Source organism: Vanacampus margaritifer, chromosome 15 (assembly GCF_051991255.1).
Source record: "Vanacampus margaritifer isolate UIUO_Vmar chromosome 15, RoL_Vmar_1.0, whole genome shotgun sequence".
NCBI lineage: Eukaryota > Metazoa > Chordata > Actinopteri > Syngnathiformes > Syngnathidae > Vanacampus > Vanacampus margaritifer.
Genome location: NC_135446.1, coordinates 9,969,811 through 9,987,604, shown reverse-complemented (window position 1 = coordinate 9,987,604; position 17,794 = coordinate 9,969,811). Strand labels below are relative to the sequence as shown.

At 45.2% G+C, this 17,794-nt stretch overlaps 1 protein-coding gene across 4 annotated transcripts in view; it reads right to left on the bottom strand.

Annotated features, from left to right (window-relative positions):
- The window catches only part of zanl (zonadhesin, like), a 40,738-nt gene that overhangs the window by 17,072 nt on the left and 5,872 nt on the right, over positions 1-17,794 (bottom strand). For 3 of the 4 annotated variants that reach the window (XM_077544802.1, XM_077544804.1, XM_077544803.1), the window contains exons 6-72: positions 17,562-17,646; positions 17,335-17,487; positions 17,093-17,257; positions 16,843-16,940; positions 16,688-16,766; positions 15,995-16,287; positions 15,772-15,913; positions 15,379-15,653; positions 15,136-15,284; positions 14,913-15,041; positions 14,656-14,794; positions 14,430-14,571; positions 14,131-14,327; positions 13,901-14,039; positions 13,755-13,805; positions 13,480-13,673; positions 13,257-13,398; positions 12,864-13,138; positions 12,621-12,769; positions 12,398-12,526; positions 12,141-12,279; positions 11,915-12,056; positions 11,616-11,812; positions 11,386-11,524; positions 11,240-11,290; positions 10,965-11,158; positions 10,742-10,883; positions 10,349-10,623; positions 10,106-10,254; positions 9,883-10,011; positions 9,626-9,764; positions 9,400-9,541; positions 9,101-9,297; positions 8,871-9,009; positions 8,725-8,775; positions 8,450-8,643; positions 8,227-8,368; positions 7,834-8,108; positions 7,591-7,739; positions 7,368-7,496; positions 7,111-7,249; positions 6,885-7,026; positions 6,586-6,782; positions 6,356-6,494; positions 6,210-6,260; positions 5,935-6,128; positions 5,712-5,853; positions 5,319-5,593; positions 5,076-5,224; positions 4,853-4,981; positions 4,596-4,734; positions 4,370-4,511; positions 4,071-4,267; positions 3,854-3,992; positions 3,431-3,535; positions 3,147-3,340; positions 2,917-3,058; positions 2,597-2,841; positions 2,347-2,495; positions 2,134-2,262; positions 1,924-2,059; positions 1,707-1,848; positions 1,258-1,454; positions 1,042-1,180; positions 813-929; positions 505-629; positions 4-149 (exon numbers count right to left, since the gene is read on the bottom strand). In XM_077544802.1, the coding sequence (XP_077400928.1) occupies positions 4-149; positions 505-629; positions 813-929; positions 1,042-1,180; positions 1,258-1,454; positions 1,707-1,848; positions 1,924-2,059; positions 2,134-2,262; positions 2,347-2,495; positions 2,597-2,841; positions 2,917-3,058; positions 3,147-3,340; positions 3,431-3,535; positions 3,854-3,992; positions 4,071-4,267; positions 4,370-4,511; positions 4,596-4,734; positions 4,853-4,981; positions 5,076-5,224; positions 5,319-5,593; positions 5,712-5,853; positions 5,935-6,128; positions 6,210-6,260; positions 6,356-6,494; positions 6,586-6,782; positions 6,885-7,026; positions 7,111-7,249; positions 7,368-7,496; positions 7,591-7,739; positions 7,834-8,108; positions 8,227-8,368; positions 8,450-8,643; positions 8,725-8,775; positions 8,871-9,009; positions 9,101-9,297; positions 9,400-9,541; positions 9,626-9,764; positions 9,883-10,011; positions 10,106-10,254; positions 10,349-10,623; positions 10,742-10,883; positions 10,965-11,158; positions 11,240-11,290; positions 11,386-11,524; positions 11,616-11,812; positions 11,915-12,056; positions 12,141-12,279; positions 12,398-12,526; positions 12,621-12,769; positions 12,864-13,138; positions 13,257-13,398; positions 13,480-13,673; positions 13,755-13,805; positions 13,901-14,039; positions 14,131-14,327; positions 14,430-14,571; positions 14,656-14,794; positions 14,913-15,041; positions 15,136-15,284; positions 15,379-15,653; positions 15,772-15,913; positions 15,995-16,287; positions 16,688-16,766; positions 16,843-16,940; positions 17,093-17,257; positions 17,335-17,487; positions 17,562-17,646 (10,379 nt within the window). The remainder of the gene's footprint in view (positions 1-3; positions 150-504; positions 630-812; positions 930-1,041; positions 1,181-1,257; positions 1,455-1,706; positions 1,849-1,923; positions 2,060-2,133; positions 2,263-2,346; positions 2,496-2,596; positions 2,842-2,916; positions 3,059-3,146; positions 3,341-3,430; positions 3,536-3,853; positions 3,993-4,070; positions 4,268-4,369; positions 4,512-4,595; positions 4,735-4,852; positions 4,982-5,075; positions 5,225-5,318; positions 5,594-5,711; positions 5,854-5,934; positions 6,129-6,209; positions 6,261-6,355; positions 6,495-6,585; positions 6,783-6,884; positions 7,027-7,110; positions 7,250-7,367; positions 7,497-7,590; positions 7,740-7,833; positions 8,109-8,226; positions 8,369-8,449; positions 8,644-8,724; positions 8,776-8,870; positions 9,010-9,100; positions 9,298-9,399; positions 9,542-9,625; positions 9,765-9,882; positions 10,012-10,105; positions 10,255-10,348; positions 10,624-10,741; positions 10,884-10,964; positions 11,159-11,239; positions 11,291-11,385; positions 11,525-11,615; positions 11,813-11,914; positions 12,057-12,140; positions 12,280-12,397; positions 12,527-12,620; positions 12,770-12,863; positions 13,139-13,256; positions 13,399-13,479; positions 13,674-13,754; positions 13,806-13,900; positions 14,040-14,130; positions 14,328-14,429; positions 14,572-14,655; positions 14,795-14,912; positions 15,042-15,135; positions 15,285-15,378; positions 15,654-15,771; positions 15,914-15,994; positions 16,288-16,687; positions 16,767-16,842; positions 16,941-17,092; positions 17,258-17,334; positions 17,488-17,561; positions 17,647-17,794) is intronic. The other variant, XM_077544807.1, reaches the window with a different exon arrangement.

Sequence of the window (17,794 nt, the reverse complement as noted above, 5' to 3'; positions counted from 1 at the left end):
AACCTGGGTACTGAGATCTGGGCAAAATGGTTCCCGTCCCAGCGCACTTGGAGGCCAAAGGACGTCTGTACCGTGACGTACTGACCGGCACGACTGACCGTCACCACGCGAGACGGGGAGTGAGGTAGTGCCACACGTAGCCCGTTCACCTGTGAGGGTGCGGTGAGGAACATAGCACAATGTCACAATATCACACTTGGCTATATTGCTGAAAGTATACACTTGACTGTCGCGCTTTATAGAGACTTTTAGTATGCATTAGTGTTAAAGTTTGAAGGGTCAAGAAGATGAGGGATTAGTGGGATTATGGCAGGAAATCTGAGGAAGATAATGCACAAATAAATAAGACAAAAGGAAAGAAGCCTTGACTGAGATGCAAGAACACTAAACCAGGATTAGCAATGCAGCTGCCATGAAGAATACAGTTGGAACATTATAAGAGAAAAGCAACGTATAGGCTTTGGTTTGGTATTTGTGTACAGGGCTACAGGTTGTCATACTGACCAAGGTCCTCTTGGCTTTCATCAAAGTCACGGTGATTCCGTCCACAGTGATGTAGAGTTTTCGCAGGTAGGACACTCCTGGCAGCCCTCTTTCCTCATTCTTCCCCTCTACTGAAAACCAAGGCCCTGCGGCAGAGGAACCACAATATCAATAACAAAGTAGTCACGTGTTTTCTTTATAAGTACGGTCCTCAGAGGACTAGAACTGGAAACGGCCCCAGACAGGTGAAAAAGGTCCCATCCCTCCCGTATCGTATTATTTTGTGAAGATTCTACTTGACAGCGACAAAATGTAAATACTGTCCGAACCTGTGTTGTTCCTACAAGTTCTGGCCAGCGTGTAGGTACAGGTGCCCATGAAACTGTAGAACCTTTTGTCAAAAGTATTGTAATGTGGATCTCCAGAGATGATGCAGTCCTGGGAGCCTGAACATTGAAGTGCAAGAACAAGATGGGGGCGGGGGGTACTTGTTACACTGCAAAAGGCAACATCCTGTTTGTTCTTCCCTGCTAGTTGTAGTGTTGAGGGTTAACTCACCTGTGGGATAGCAGCCCAGCTCTCCCTCCAGGAGTTTACATTCATGCATTGGGGGGCATTCAGACGGCTTACAGGTAACGAAGGGTGCATCACACCTACACTTCAGATTACAGTTCTCAGTGTAGAACTCCTCTCCAGGCTGACATAAACACACAGTTAGGTTTCAGGGTGTATTTCAGTGTGCGAGTTAACTGTTGCTTGTCTTTCTCGCAGTACCTGATAATATTGGCCATTGGTGTGTTTGCAGCCACACGAAGAGTTGGAGACACATTTCCCAGCACTCAGGATGTAGCCTGGATCACACACACAGGACTCGGTGCATGGTCCGCTGCAGGAGGGTGGTCTGCCAGAACATGTCTCCTGGCAGGGGTCCGCACAGGGCTCGTAATGGCTGTTGGGAGGGCAGCTCAACGCTGAAAAGACAATCAACAACAGCCGAATAAATGGGAAAGGATTTCCAAGCATTAGTATATCTCAGAATCAAAATGCAAGATTTACCACTAGGCAAACTAAACTGATGTCTTTGCTCTCTGCTCTTTGGTTGACGGACAATCGCACGCCATCGTTCAGTATTTCCCTAACTTTTACTGAGCCAAGGCACATTTTACCACCAAACTAAAATGTTTTAAAAAAAATACATACAGTTCAGTTGTACGTGCACTTACGACAGAAGGTTTCGTTCCTCCAGGGTCCAATGTCGACACCGCGGTCCTGGCACTCATTGACGTAGGATTCAATAGCTTCGCACAGGACAGGCTTGGCACCATCCAGTGCGCAAAGGTCGAAGACACAATCCTGGAAGTAATTCTGAACACACACACGCGTTTGAAACTTCCCACCATAATCCACCACTGTTTAAAGATCTCTGTTGGTGTGACTTACATTGGGGTTGACCTTGGGATGGCACACAGCAAAAGGGCCATTCTTGTCCAGCAGCAAGCCACAATAAGCAGAGCTCTCATAGAGCGTCTCCTCTTCATTGTCACATCCCGGATCAGTGGTGTTTAGTTTCTTACACCTTTTGGAAAAAAAGGCAATGTTTGAGTTTGGCGGGGTGACTACGGTGAACTGTGAACTATTTTCAGCACTCACTCTGGATCAGTGTTCCAACTGTGTCCAAACTCATTGATATCATTGGTCAACAAGCCATTTGGTTGGCGGAAGTCGTCTTTGGGATCTTCGTTGTAATTCCCACACAGTCCACACAGTACATTCTTATAACTGCAGGTGATACGTTACAAGATCCTTCATGCCTCAACTTCGAAAGGTACTATTCAGAATCCACCGTGTCCAGTTTATACTTACTCTCTAATCACTTTGATGTCCATAAAGTGGTTTCCGTCATAGCGCACAACCACACCGAAATCCAAGGACACGGTGTAGTGCTTTCCAGATTTGAACACGGAAACTCCTGGAGCCGGAGTCACAGGCAGGTTTACTTTGGTCCCATTCACCTGAATGCAGAAAAGCAGATGAGAGCAAAAAGTGAGCTAGCAGAGAGAATGTATTTGTTTGAAAACTCAACAAATCAAGAGTGCGACCATTGTTGACTTACAAGCACAGAGTCACCTTTGAGGATTGAGACCTTGACCATGCGTGCGTACACATGTACAGCTTTCACATAGGAGATGGAGGGATTGTTGTAGCGGTTCTCATTATCGGCGTAGACCACAAAGTTTTGTGAAGGTGTCGCACTGCAGACAGCGGACATCAAGTAGCTACAGTTGCCCATGAAGCTGTACTTGCGTTTGTCGAAGGTTGTGTAGTGTGGATCACTCGTGGCAATGCACGTGGATGCGCCTAAGCGGAATTACCAACATTTTAAGACCACCATAGCGAGATAGACATTCTTTTGCGATTTTCTGGATGTGTTACCTTTAGGGTAGCATCCTGGGATGCCGTTAACCTCGCGACATTCCTCAGTGGGATCACAAGAGCTAGCCACACATTCAAAAGTGTAATTTCCTAGACAGCGACATAGCTTGGTGCAGCCGTCCGTATACATGATATGTCCAGGCTAAAGTGACAAAACAGCAATTCACTTTATAAAAGATGCCAGGATATTCTAATAATTTCTTTCTGAACATATTTGTAGGTATACTGACCTCATAATAGTTATTATTGTGATCCAGGCAACCACATTTTTCCAGTGGCACACAGTGTTTGCCCTTGAAGACGAACCCTGATTTGCAAAAGCAGCCGTTGATACAGGGGCCGCTACAGTTGGTAGAGGGTTCCATGCAGGTGGGGAAACAAGCTGGACCACATTCTATGTATTCTGCATTAGGAGGGCACTGAGCTGTATAGGAAAAGAAACAGCAATGGATTGGTAATAAGAAAAAAAGCAATCATAGTTATCATAATGGGCTGTAAAAAAGATGTGCTCTACTTGGTGTTGTCACTCCTGGAGTTGTTGGTTTAGGTGTCGTCCATCCTGGAGTTGTTGCGTTAGGTGTAGGCACTCCTGGAGTTGTTGGTTCAGGTGTACTGGGTCCTGGTTGAAAATGATTCTATTTAAAACCGATAACGAGTAATTTAATGGTGTCTTAGATGTGTGCCTTTAAGCAACAGTAGGTCCTTTTGAGCGGTCTCATTTTGTTTTTGTGATGGCCCGTAACTCCCCAAAAATTTGAAGACTTTGTAAGTGAAAGTATATCATATTTTGATAAAGTGGTCACCACTTCTCTTCAATAATTTTATGGACACAATTTCATGGCACAGAAAAAGGGTGGAGTTACATCACATGACGCTCAGTCACTCGAAAGAGCAGACAAAGAGTAGTATTAGACACAACATATTAGGATGTGTTTACCTATGGGATAGCAGCCCAGCTCTCCTCCCTGGACTTGACACTCGTGCATTGGGGGGCATTGAGATGCATGACATATAACGGACGGTGCGTCACACCTACACGTTAGATTACAGTTCTCAGTGTAGAACTCCTCTCCTGGCTGACAGGAGCACACACGACAGATAGATCCGTTAGGTTTATAGGTGTTTATAAGTGTGGCTTATCCATCTCGCAGTACCTGATAATATTGGCCGTTGGTGTGTTTGCAGCCACATGAAGAGTTGGAGACACATTTCCCAGAACTCAGGATGTAGCCTGGATTGCACACACAGGACTCTGTGCACGGTCCGCTGCAGGTGGGGGGTCTGCCTGAACATGTGTCCGGACAGGGGTCCGCACAGGGCTCATAATGACTGTTGACGGGGCAGTCAAATGCTGTGCGGAAGATGAGATGAATTTGGAATTCAATTAAAAAGAGACATTTAGAGAGAAAGCTACAGGAGAGTCCTATGTCAACAATCTGCACTTTCTACTTACGACAGAAGGTTTCGTTCCTCCAGGGTCCGATGTTGACCCCACGGTCCTGGCACTCATTGACGTAGGCTTCGATGGCTTCACACAGAATGGAATGAGCTCCATCAAGCGCACAAAGGTCAAAGACACAGTCCTTGAAGTAATCCTGGACACAAAACCAGTATGCTACAACCCATCTTCCCAAAGGCAACTCCAAATTGCAGTTTTTGGCCAAATGCTTGCGACTTACATTGGGGTTGACTTTGGCATGACACACGGCAAAGGGACCATTTTTGTCCAGTAGGATGCCACAATATCCAGAGCTTTCATAGAGTTTCTGCTCCTCTGCCTCACATTCGGGATGAGTGGTGTTGGGTTTGTTGTTACACCTTGCGCAAAAGGGAATGTTAGAGTCAACACGAGACTATGTTCAGAATCGGAATCGATCCAACAGAATGAATTAAGACTTGGCAATAATGACATTTAAAAAAAAGAGTTCACACTCACTGTGGATCCATGTTCCAGCTGTTTCCAAACTCCTTAGGATTGCTGGTCAATGACCAATCTGGTTTACGGAAGTCATCCTTAGGATCTCCATTGTAATCCCCGCACAATCCACACAGTGTATTTTTATAGCTGCGGGGGACACGTTACAAGATCCTTAATTCCTGAACTTCTCATGAACTTCTATTCAGATCTAGTTAAGAACATGTGCACAGGTTATGCTCACTCTTTAATCACTTTGACGTCCATAAAGTGGTTTCCATCATAGCGCACAGTCACGCCAAAATCTAAGGACACGGTGTAGTGCTTTCCTGATTTGAACACAGAGATGCCTGGAAACGGATTCACTGGCAGGTTTACTTTAATTCCATTCACCTGGATGTGGAAAAAAGGTGAAAAATGATAAGTGAACAGGCAGGGACGTCCTCATTCTTTGTTCTTTAAGATATGGTAAGGTTTTCCTTCTTACATGCACGGTGCCTCCTTTGAAGATGGAGACCTTATGCATTGCGCTCTCATTGAAGTGTGCCGCTCTATGCAATACATACACGTGAACCGCTTTCACATAGGAGATGGTGGGTGTGTTGTAACGGTTTTCATTGTCAGCGTGGACCTCAAAAAGTGGTAAATCTGATACATTACAGACTCCAGCCATCAAGTAACTGCAGTTGCCCATGAAGTTGTACTTGCGCTTATCAAAGGTCGTGTAGTGTGGATCCCCGGATGCGATGCATGAGGATGAACCTTCAGGGAAAACAATAAGTTATTGCTGTGACACAGGATTAAAGATGACTATTTTCAATACCTGCTGATCAAACTGAGGAGGTGAAAGTAACCAGTAAAATAATTCTTGACATGTTACCTTTCGGATAGCATCCGGCGACTCCGTTAACCTCCCGACACTCCTCAGTGGGATCACAGGTGTTATCCACACATTCCAAAGTGTAGTTTCCTGCACAGCGACACAGCTTGGAGCAGCCGTCTCCAAATATGATCTCACCAGGCTAAAACACAAATGTCAGCAACTTGGTTAGGGCCACTGCCTTTCTTCTGAACTCAAGTGTCGGTATGGTGGCTATTCTAACCTCATAATAGTTGTTATTGTGATCCAGGCAACCACATTTTTCCAGTGGTACACAGTGTTTGCCCTTGAAGACGAACCCTGGTTTACAAAAGCAGCCGGTGATACAGGAGCCGCTACAGTTGGTGGAGGGTTCCATGCAGGTGGGGATACAAGCTGGGCCGCATTCGATGTATTCTGCATTCGGAGGGCACTTAACTGTATGGGAAAAGAAACAGCAGCATTGCATTAACAGCTAGTAAGTAGATACTGTATTAGGCTTTTAAAAAGACACCGTACTTGGCTTTGGTGTTGTCGGTCTTGGAGTTGTTGGTCTGGGTGTTGTTGTTCCTAAGATGTCATTAAAATTCATTTTAAATGAGTATTAGAAAGATTTTTTTCCTATGGTCAAATAAAAGACAAGGGTTGAAATCGTGTCATCTTACCTGTGGGATAGCAGCCCAGCTCTCCTCCCTGGACTTGACACACGTGCATTGGGGGGCATTGAGATGCCTGACAGGTAACGTAGGGTGCATCACACCTACACTTCAGAGTGCAGTTCTCAGTGAAGAACTCCTCTCCAGGCTGACATAAACACACACAACAGATTAATCCGTTAGATTCCTAGGTGTATTTCGTAGTCCGACTGTACTGTTGCTTGTCCATCTCGCAGTACCTGATAATATTGGCCATTGGTGTGTTTGCAGCCACATGAAGAGTTGGAGACACATTTCCCAGAACTCAGGATGTAGCCTGGATTGCACACACAGGACTCTGTGCACGGTCCGCTGCAGGTGGGGGGTCTGCCTGAACATGTGTCCGGACAGGGGTCCGCACAGGGCTCATAATGACTGTTGGCGGGGCAGTCAAACGCTGTGCGGAAGATGAGATGAATTTGGAATTCAATTAAAAAGAGACATTTAGAGAGAAAGCTACAGGAGAGTCCCATGTCAACAATCTGCACTTTCTACTTACGACAGAAGGTTTCGTTCCTCCAGGGTCCGATGTTGACCCCACGGTCCTGGCACTCATTGACGTAGGCTTCGATGGCTTCACACAGAATGGAATGAGCTCCATCAAGCGCACAAAGGTCAAAGACACAGTCCTTGAAGTAATCCTGGACACAAAACCAGTATGCTACAACCCATCTTCCCAAAGGCAACTCCAAATTGCAGTTTTTGGCCAAATGCTTGCGACTTACATTGGGGTTGACTTTGGCATGACACACGGCAAAGGGACCATTTTTGTCCAGTAGGATGCCACAATATCTAGAGCTTTCATAGAGTTTCTGCTCCTCTGCCTCACATTCGGGATGAGTGGTGTTGGGTTTGTTGTTACACCTTGCGCAAAAGGGAATGTTAGAGTCAACACGAGACTATGTTCAGAATCGGAAATGATCCAACAGAATGAATTAAGACTTGGCAATAATGACATTTAAAAAAAAGAGTTCACACTCACTGTGGATCCATGTTCCAGCTGTTTCCAAACTCCTTAGGATTGCTGGTCAATGACCAATCTGGTTTACGGAAGTCATCCTTAGGATCTCCATTGTAATCCCCGCACAATCCACACAGTGTATTTTTATAGCTGCGGGGGACACGTTACAAGATCCTTAATTCCTGAACTTCTCATGAACTTCTATTCAGATCTAGTTAAGAACATGTGCACAGGTTATGCTCACTCTTTAATCACTTTGACATCCATAAAGTGGTTTCCATCATAGCGCACAGTCACGCCAAAGTCTAAGGACACGGTGTAGTGCTTTCCTGATTTGAACACAGAGATGCCTGGAAACGGATTCACTGGCAGGTTTACTTTAATTCCATTCACCTGGATGTGGAAAAAAGGTGAAAAATGATAAGTGAACAGGCAGGGACGTCCTCATTCTTTATTCTTTAAGATATGGTAAGGTTTTCCTTCTTACATGCACGGTGCCTCCTTTGAAGATGGAGACCTTATGCACTGCGCTCTCATTGAAGTGTGCCGCTCTATGCAATACATACACGTGAACCGCTTTCACATAGGAGATGCTGGGTGTGTTGTAACGGTTTTCATTGTCAGCGTGGACCTCAAAAAGTGGTAAATCTGACACATTACAGACTCCAGCCATCAAGTAACTGCAGTTGCCCATGAAGTTGTACTTGCGCTTATCAAAGGTCGTGTAGTGTGGATCCCCGGATGCGATGCATGAGGATGAACCTTCAGGGAAAACAATAAGTTATTGCTGTGACACAGGATTAAAGATGACTATTTTCAATACCTGCTGATCAAACTGAGGAGGTGAAAGTAACCAGTAAAATAATTCTTGACATGTTACCTTTCGGATAGCATCCGGCGACTCCGTTAACCTCCCGACACTCCTCAGTGGGATCACAGGTGTTATCCACACATTCCAAAGTGTAGTTTCCTGCACAGCGACACAGCTTGGAGCAGCCGTCTCCAAATATGATCTCACCAGGCTAAAACACAAATGTCAGCAACTTGGTTAGGGCCACTGCCTTTCTTCTGAACTCAAGTGTCGGTATGGTGGCTATTCTAACCTCATAATAGTTGTTATTGTGATCCAGGCAACCACATTTTTCCAGTGGTACACAGTGTTTGCCCTTGAAGACGAACCCTGGTTTACAAAAGCAGCCGGTGATACAGGAGCCGCTACAGTTGGTGGAGGGTTCCATGCAGGTGGGGATACAAGCTGGGCCGCATTCGATGTATTCTGCATTCGGAGGGCACTTAACTGTATGGGAAAAGAAACAGCAGCATTGCATTAACAGCTAGTAAGTAGATACTGTATTAGGCTTTTAAAAAGACACCGTACTTGGCTTTGGTGTTGTCGGTCTTGGAGTTGTTGGTCTGGGTGTTGTTGTTCCTAAGATGTCATTAAAATTCATTTTAAATGAGTATTAGAAAGATTTTTTTCCTATGGTCAAATAAAAGACAAGGGTTGAAATCGTGTCATCTTACCTGTGGGATAGCAGCCCAGCTCTCCTCCCTGGACTTGACACACGTGCATTGGGGGGCATTGAGATGCCTGACAGGTAACGTAGGGTGCATCACACCTACACTTCAGAGTGCAGTTCTCAGTGAAGAACTCCTCTCCAGGCTGACATAAACACACACAACAGATTAATCCGTTAGATTCCTAGGTGTATTTCGTAGTCCGACTGTACTGTTGCTTGTCCATCTCGCAGTACCTGATAATATTGGCCATTGGTGTGTTTGCAGCCACATGAAGAGTTGGAGACACATTTCCCAGAACTCAGGATGTAGCCTGGATTGCACACACAGGACTCTGTGCACGGTCCGCTGCAGGTGGGGGGTCTGCCTGAACATGTGTCCGGACAGGGGTCCGCACAGGGCTCATAATGACTGTTGGCGGGGCAGTCAAACGCTGTGCGGAAGATGAGATGAATTTGGAATTCAATTAAAAAGAGACATTTAGAGAGAAAGCTACAGGAGAGTCCCATGTCAACAATCTGCACTTTCTACTTACGACAGAAGGTTTCGTTCCTCCAGGGTCCGATGTTGACCCCACGGTCCTGGCACTCATTGACGTAGGCTTCGATGGCTTCACACAGAATGGAATGAGCTCCATCAAGCGCACAAAGGTCAAAGACACAGTCCTTGAAGTAATCCTGGACACAAAACCAGTATGCTACAACCCATCTTCCCAAAGGCAACTCCAAATTGCAGTTTTTGGCCAAATGCTTGCGACTTACATTGGGGTTGACTTTGGCATGACACACGGCAAAGGGACCATTTTTGTCCAGTAGGATGCCACAATATCTAGAGCTTTCATAGAGTTTCTGCTCCTCTGCCTCACATTCGGGATGAGTGGTGTTGGGTTTGTTGTTACACCTTGCGCAAAAGGGAATGTTAGAGTCAACACGAGACTATGTTCAGAATCGGAAATGATCCAACAGAATGAATTAAGACTTGGCAATAATGACATTTAAAAAAAAGAGTTCACACTCACTGTGGATCCATGTTCCAGCTGTTTCCAAACTCCTTAGGATTGCTGGTCAATGACCAATCTGGTTTACGGAAGTCATCCTTAGGATCTCCATTGTAATCCCCGCACAATCCACACAGTGTATTTTTATAGCTGCGGGGGACACGTTACAAGATCCTTAATTCCTGAACTTCTCATGAACTTCTATTCAGATCTAGTTAAGAACATGTGCACAGGTTATGCTCACTCTTTAATCACTTTGACATCCATAAAGTGGTTTCCATCATAGCGCACAGTCACGCCAAAGTCTAAGGACACGGTGTAGTGCTTTCCTGATTTGAACACAGAGATGCCTGGAAACGGATTCACTGGCAGGTTTACTTTAATTCCATTCACCTGGATGTGGAAAAAAGGTGAAAAATGATAAGTGAACAGGCAGGGACGTCCTCATTCTTTATTCTTTAAGATATGGTAAGGTTTTCCTTCTTACATGCACGGTGCCTCCTTTGAAGATGGAGACCTTATGCATTGCGCTCTCATTGAAGTGTGCCGCTCTATGCAATACATACACGTGAACCGCTTTCACATAGGAGATGCTGGGTGTGTTGTAACGGTTTTCATTGTCAGCGTGGACCTCAAAAAGTGGTAAATCTGACACATTACAGACTCCAGCCATCAAGTAACTGCAGTTGCCCATGAAGTTGTACTTGCGCTTATCAAAGGTCGTGTAGTGTGGATCCCCGGATGCGATGCATGAGGATGAACCTTCAGGGAAAACAATAAGTTATTGCTGTGACACAGGATTAAAGATGACTATTTTCAATACCTGCTGATCAAACTGAGGAGGTGAAAGTAACCAGTAAAATAATTCTTGACATGTTACCTTTCGGATAGCATCCGGCGACTCCGTTAACCTCCCGACACTCCTCAGTGGGATCACAGGTGTTATCCACACATTCCAAAGTGTAGTTTCCTGCACAGCGACACAGCTTGGAGCAGCCGTCTCCAAATATGATCTCACCAGGCTAAAACACAAATGTCAGCAACTTGGTTAGGGCCACTGCCTTTCTTCTGAACTCAAGTGTCGGTATGGTGGCTATTCTAACCTCATAATAGTTGTTATTGTGATCCAGGCAACCACATTTTTCCAGTGGTACACAGTGTTTGCCCTTGAAGACGAACCCTGGTTTACAAAAGCAGCCGGTGATACAGGAGCCGCTACAGTTGGTGGAGGGTTCCATGCAGGTGGGGATACAAGCTGGGCCGCATTCGATGTATTCTGCATTCGGAGGGCACTTAACTGTATGGGAAAAGAAACAGCAGCATTGCATTAACAGCTAGTAAGTAGATACTGTATTAGGCTTTTAAAAAGACACCGTACTTGGCTTTGGTGTTGTCGGTCTTGGAGTTGTTGGTCTGGGTGTTGTTGTTCCTAAGATGTCATTAAAATTCATTTTAAATGAGTATTAGAAAGATTTTTTTCCTATGGTCAAATAAAAGACAAGGGTTGAAATCGTGTCATCTTACCTGTGGGATAGCAGCCCAGCTCTCCTCCCTGGACTTGACACACGTGCATTGGGGGGCATTGAGATGCCTGACAGGTAACGTAGGGTGCATCACACCTACACTTCAGAGTGCAGTTCTCAGTGAAGAACTCCTCTCCAGGCTGACATAAACACACACAACAGATTAATCCGTTAGATTCCTAGGTGTATTTCGTAGTCCGACTGTACTGTTGCTTGTCCATCTCGCAGTACCTGATAATATTGGCCATTGGTGTGTTTGCAGCCACATGAAGAGTTGGAGACACATTTCCCAGAACTCAGGATGTAGCCTGGATTGCACACACAGGACTCTGTGCACGGTCCGCTGCAGGTGGGGGGTCTGCCTGAACATGTGTCCGGACAGGGGTCCGCACAGGGCTCATAATGACTGTTGGCGGGGCAGTCAAACGCTGTGCGGAAGATGAGATGAATTTGGAATTCAATTAAAAAGAGACATTTAGAGAGAAAGCTACAGGAGAGTCCCATGTCAACAATCTGCACTTTCTACTTACGACAGAAGGTTTCGTTCCTCCAGGGTCCGATGTTGACCCCACGGTCCTGGCACTCATTGACGTAGGCTTCGATGGCTTCACACAGAATGGAATGAGCTCCATCAAGCGCACAAAGGTCAAAGACACAGTCCTTGAAGTAATCCTGGACACAAAACCAGTATGCTACAACCCATCTTCCCAAAGGCAACTCCAAATTGCAGTTTTTGGCCAAATGCTTGCGACTTACATTGGGGTTGACTTTGGCATGACACACGGCAAAGGGACCATTTTTGTCCAGTAGGATGCCACAATATCTAGAGCTTTCATAGAGTTTCTGCTCCTCTGCCTCACATTCGGGATGAGTGGTGTTGGGTTTGTTGTTACACCTTGCGCAAAAGGGAATGTTAGAGTCAACACGAGACTATGTTCAGAATCGGAAATGATCCAACAGAATGAATTAAGACTTGGCAATAATGACATTTAAAAAAAAGAGTTCACACTCACTGTGGATCCATGTTCCAGCTGTTTCCAAACTCCTTAGGATTGCTGGTCAATGACCAATCTGGTTTACGGAAGTCATCCTTAGGATCTCCATTGTAATCCCCGCACAATCCACACAGTGTATTTTTATAGCTGCGGGGGACACGTTACAAGATCCTTAATTCCTGAACTTCTCATGAACTTCTATTCAGATCTAGTTAAGAACATGTGCACAGGTTATGCTCACTCTTTAATCACTTTGACATCCATAAAGTGGTTTCCATCATAGCGCACAGTCACGCCAAAGTCTAAGGACACGGTGTAGTGCTTTCCTGATTTGAACACAGAGATGCCTGGAAACGGATTCACTGGCAGGTTTACTTTAATTCCATTCACCTGGATGTGGAAAAAAGGTGAAAAATGATAAGTGAACAGGCAGGGACGTCCTCATTCTTTATTCTTTAAGATATGGTAAGGTTTTCCTTCTTACATGCACGGTGCCTCCTTTGAAGATGGAGACCTTATGCATTGCGCTCTCATTGAAGTGTGCCGCTCTATGCAATACATACACGTGAACCGCTTTCACATAGGAGATGCTGGGTGTGTTGTAACGGTTTTCATTGTCAGCGTGGACCTCAAAAAGTGGTAAATCTGACACATTACAGACTCCAGCCATCAAGTAACTGCAGTTGCCCATGAAGTTGTACTTGCGCTTATCAAAGGTCGTGTAGTGTGGATCCCCGGATGCGATGCATGAGGATGAACCTTCAGGGAAAACAATAAGTTATTGCTGTGACACAGGATTAAAGATGACTATTTTCAATACCTGCTGATCAAACTGAGGAGGTGAAAGTAACCAGTAAAATAATTCTTGACATGTTACCTTTCGGATAGCATCCGGCGACTCCGTTAACCTCCCGACACTCCTCAGTGGGATCACAGGTGTTATCCACACATTCCAAAGTGTAGTTTCCTGCACAGCGACACAGCTTGGAGCAGCCGTCTCCAAATATGATCTCACCAGGCTAAAACACAAATGTCAGCAACTTGGTTAGGGCCACTGCCTTTCTTCTGAACTCAAGTGTCGGTATGGTGGCTATTCTAACCTCATAATAGTTGTTATTGTGATCCAGGCAACCACATTTTTCCAGTGGTACACAGTGTTTGCCCTTGAAGACGAACCCTGGTTTACAAAAGCAGCCGGTGATACAGGAGCCGCTACAGTTGGTGGAGGGTTCCATGCAGGTGGGGATACAAGCTGGGCCGCATTCGATGTATTCTGCATTCGGAGGGCACTTAACTGTATGGGAAAAGAAACAGCAGCATTGCATTAACAGCTAGTAAGTAGATACTGTATTAGGCTTTTAAAAAGACACCGTACTTGGCTTTGGTGTTGTCGGTCTTGGAGTTGTTGGTCTGGGTGTTGTTGTTCCTAAGATGTCATTAAAATTCATTTTAAATGAGTATTAGAAAGATTTTTTTCCTATGGTCAAATAAAAGACAAGGGTTGAAATCGTGTCATCTTACCTGTGGGATAGCAGCCCAGCTCTCCTCCCTGGACTTGACACACGTGCATTGGGGGGCATTGAGATGCCTGACAGGTAACGTAGGGTGCATCACACCTACACTTCAGAGTGCAGTTCTCAGTGAAGAACTCCTCTCCAGGCTGACATAAACACACACAACAGATTAATCCGTTAGATTCCTAGGTGTATTTCGTAGTCCGACTGTACTGTTGCTTGTCCATCTCGCAGTACCTGATAATATTGGCCATTGGTGTGTTTGCAGCCACATGAAGAGTTGGAGACACATTTCCCAGAACTCAGGATGTAGCCTGGATTGCACACACAGGACTCTGTGCACGGTCCGCTGCAGGTGGGGGGTCTGCCTGAACATGTGTCCGGACAGGGGTCCGCACAGGGCTCATAATGACTGTTGGCGGGGCAGTCAAACGCTGTGCGGAAGATGAGATGAATTTGGAATTCAATTAAAAAGAGACATTTAGAGAGAAAGCTACAGGAGAGTCCCATGTCAACAATCTGCACTTTCTACTTACGACAGAAGGTTTCGTTCCTCCAGGGTCCGATGTTGACCCCACGGTCCTGGCACTCATTGACGTAGGCTTCGATGGCTTCACACAGAATGGAATGAGCTCCATCAAGCGCACAAAGGTCAAAGACACAGTCCTTGAAGTAATCCTGGACACAAAACCAGTATGCTACAACCCATCTTCCCAAAGGCAACTCCAAATTGCAGTTTTTGGCCAAATGCTTGCGACTTACATTGGGGTTGACTTTGGCATGACACACGGCAAAGGGACCATTTTTGTCCAGTAGGATGCCACAATATCTAGAGCTTTCATAGAGTTTCTGCTCCTCTGCCTCACATTCGGGATGAGTGGTGTTGGGTTTGTTGTTACACCTTGCGCAAAAGGGAATGTTAGAGTCAACACGAGACTATGTTCAGAATCGGAAATGATCCAACAGAATGAATTAAGACTTGGCAATAATGACATTTAAAAAAAAGAGTTCACACTCACTGTGGATCCATGTTCCAGCTGTTTCCAAACTCCTTAGGATTGCTGGTCAATGACCAATCTGGTTTACGGAAGTCATCCTTAGGATCTCCATTGTAATCCCCGCACAATCCACACAGTGTATTTTTATAGCTGCGGGGGACACGTTACAAGATCCTTAATTCCTGAACTTCTCATGAACTTCTATTCAGATCTAGTTAAGAACATGTGCACAGGTTATGCTCACTCTTTAATCACTTTGACATCCATAAAGTGGTTTCCATCATAGCGCACAGTCACGCCAAAGTCTAAGGACACGGTGTAGTGCTTTCCTGATTTGAACACAGAGATGCCTGGAAACGGATTCACTGGCAGGTTTACTTTAATTCCATTCACCTGGATGTGGAAAAAAGGTGAAAAATGATAAGTGAACAGGCAGGGACGTCCTCATTCTTTATTCTTTAAGATATGGTAAGGTTTTCCTTCTTACATGCACGGTGCCTCCTTTGAAGATGGAGACCTTATGCATTGCGCTCTCATTGAAGTGTGCCGCTCTATGCAATACATACACGTGAACCGCTTTCACATAGGAGATGCTGGGTGTGTTGTAACGGTTTTCATTGTCAGCGTGGACCTCAAAAAGTGGTAAATCTGACACATTACAGACTCCAGCCATCAAGTAACTGCAGTTGCCCATGAAGTTGTACTTGCGCTTATCAAAGGTCGTGTAGTGTGGATCCCCGGATGCGATGCATGAGGATGAACCTTCAGGGAAAACAATAAGTTATTGCTGTGACACAGGATTAAAGATGACTATTTTCAATACCTGCTGATCAAACTGAGGAGGTGAAAGTAACCAGTAAAATAATTCTTGACATGTTACCTTTCGGATAGCATCCGGCGACTCCGTTAACCTCCCGACACTCCTCAGTGGGATCACAGGTGTTATCCACACATTCCAAAGTGTAGTTTCCTGCACAGCGACACAGCTTGGAGCAGCCGTCTCCAAATATGATCTCACCAGGCTAAAACACAAATGTCAGCAACTTGGTTAGGGCCACTGCCTTTCTTCTGAACTCAAGTGTCGGTATGGTGGCTATTCTAACCTCATAATAGTTGTTATTGTGATCCAGGCAACCACATTTCTCCAGTGGCACACAGTGTTTGCCCTTAAAGACAAATCCTGGTTTGCAAAAGCAGCCGGTGATACAGGGGCCGGTACAGTTGGTGGAGGGTTCCATGCAGGTGGGGATACAAGCTGGACCACATTCAATGTATTCTGCATTTGGAGGGCATTGAACTGTGGGCGTAGTTGGTCTTGGAGTTGTGGGTTTCGGTGTAGCTGTTCCATTAGTGGGTGTTGGAGTCGACACTGGCGGCTGTGTCGTGGTTAGTTGACCTTTCAGTGAAAGAGTTTCAAAAGTACTGTAGTGAGGATAGACTCCTTGACATGGAGATTCAAAACGAATAATTTCCAGAATAGGCAGCAAACAAGCAAAGACAATTAATCGTCAACAACAAAAAAATCTCCCTTTTAGCTGTCATGATTATTGTCAAAAACTTTACTCTTCTTTCTATTTCATGAAATCTTAGAAGCATGTGCAAAGGCAGTGACGGTAACACTGCTTAATTCTGCCGGCCACCCCGATTTTCTTTTCTCAATCAGGTTCTCAATCATGAGATCAGGGGATGGTGACCTTTTCCACCTTTTATACCAAAGTAATATTTTTCCTTCTTCAGTCCCTTAGTTAACCCTAACCCACTGCAAATATACAAAACATAACTGGCCATTTCCTTACTTTGACAGGCCATCACACACACAGCATCAACAGCAATGTCGGTCTGAGGAGTCTCTCCGTACGTTCCCACAATAACAAACTGAAATTCAATATGAACAAAAAAAATTAGGCTCCATGTATCAGCGCACATACAGTGACAGTAGTTTAGTGTGTACCTGGATGTCAGTGTTGTTGAGGTAACGGACTTCGGCAGGCTTCCAGGCTTGACCCTGGTTTCCCTTGACAGTGAAGAGAGAGGGTCCAAGCAATCCTCCTGAAGTACAGAATGCAAATTCAACCCACAGGAAGTCTAGATTAGTCTTGCTGAGTGGAGTTCAGATTGGATGGAGCTCATCTAAGAATAGGCAAAATCTACTATCTAAATGACACATTTAAACCAAAATGGTGAACTGCTTAACTTCCTACCTGTCAAGGTGTGGACACTGAGCTGCATGGTCTCGCTAGTGCCATACAGATAGTAATAGAACGTAAGCTCTAGGCATCCAGAAGAAGGGTTTAACACAGGACTTATGATTTGCCCCTCTTGTCCAGGTTGAGCATAGGAAGAATCCATCAGCATGAACTGTCCCACTAAGAGAACGTTAAAGAGTAATGAGATGCTTGGCTGGAAACCCTCAGGACAAATTCGGCCCGCTCAAGCTACTTACATCCCGGCTTGGAGAAATCATCATCAGGCCCGGTGCCTTCAGTGTCTGTTGGGCCAGTCCATTGCTCAAAGCCAAATATGTTCTCGTCAGGTGCGTAAAGAGTCCACCCACAGAAGTCATCCATCGTGTCAAAGTCGCAGCCAGAGACGCAAGCTGTGGACCAAACATTAGCCTTTATGTATATTGTCGTTGGCAAACTATTAAGAAAACATTGGGAGTTTACATACTGGGACACGCTCCTTCGAAAATGAGGATGTTGTCTAATGCCGAGTCGCAGTAAGCATTTGAGCCTCGTTGAGCCTCGAAGACAATCTAGAAAACCACAAGTGACATGTTGGTCAAGAATCAGCAAAAGTGTAGTAATTCAAAGTAATAAACCTAACCCCCCCCCCAGTAAAAATCTATCTATTTGTACGTTCTTAGTTCAAAACACTGCAAACCATGCACGTGAGAGCGTTAA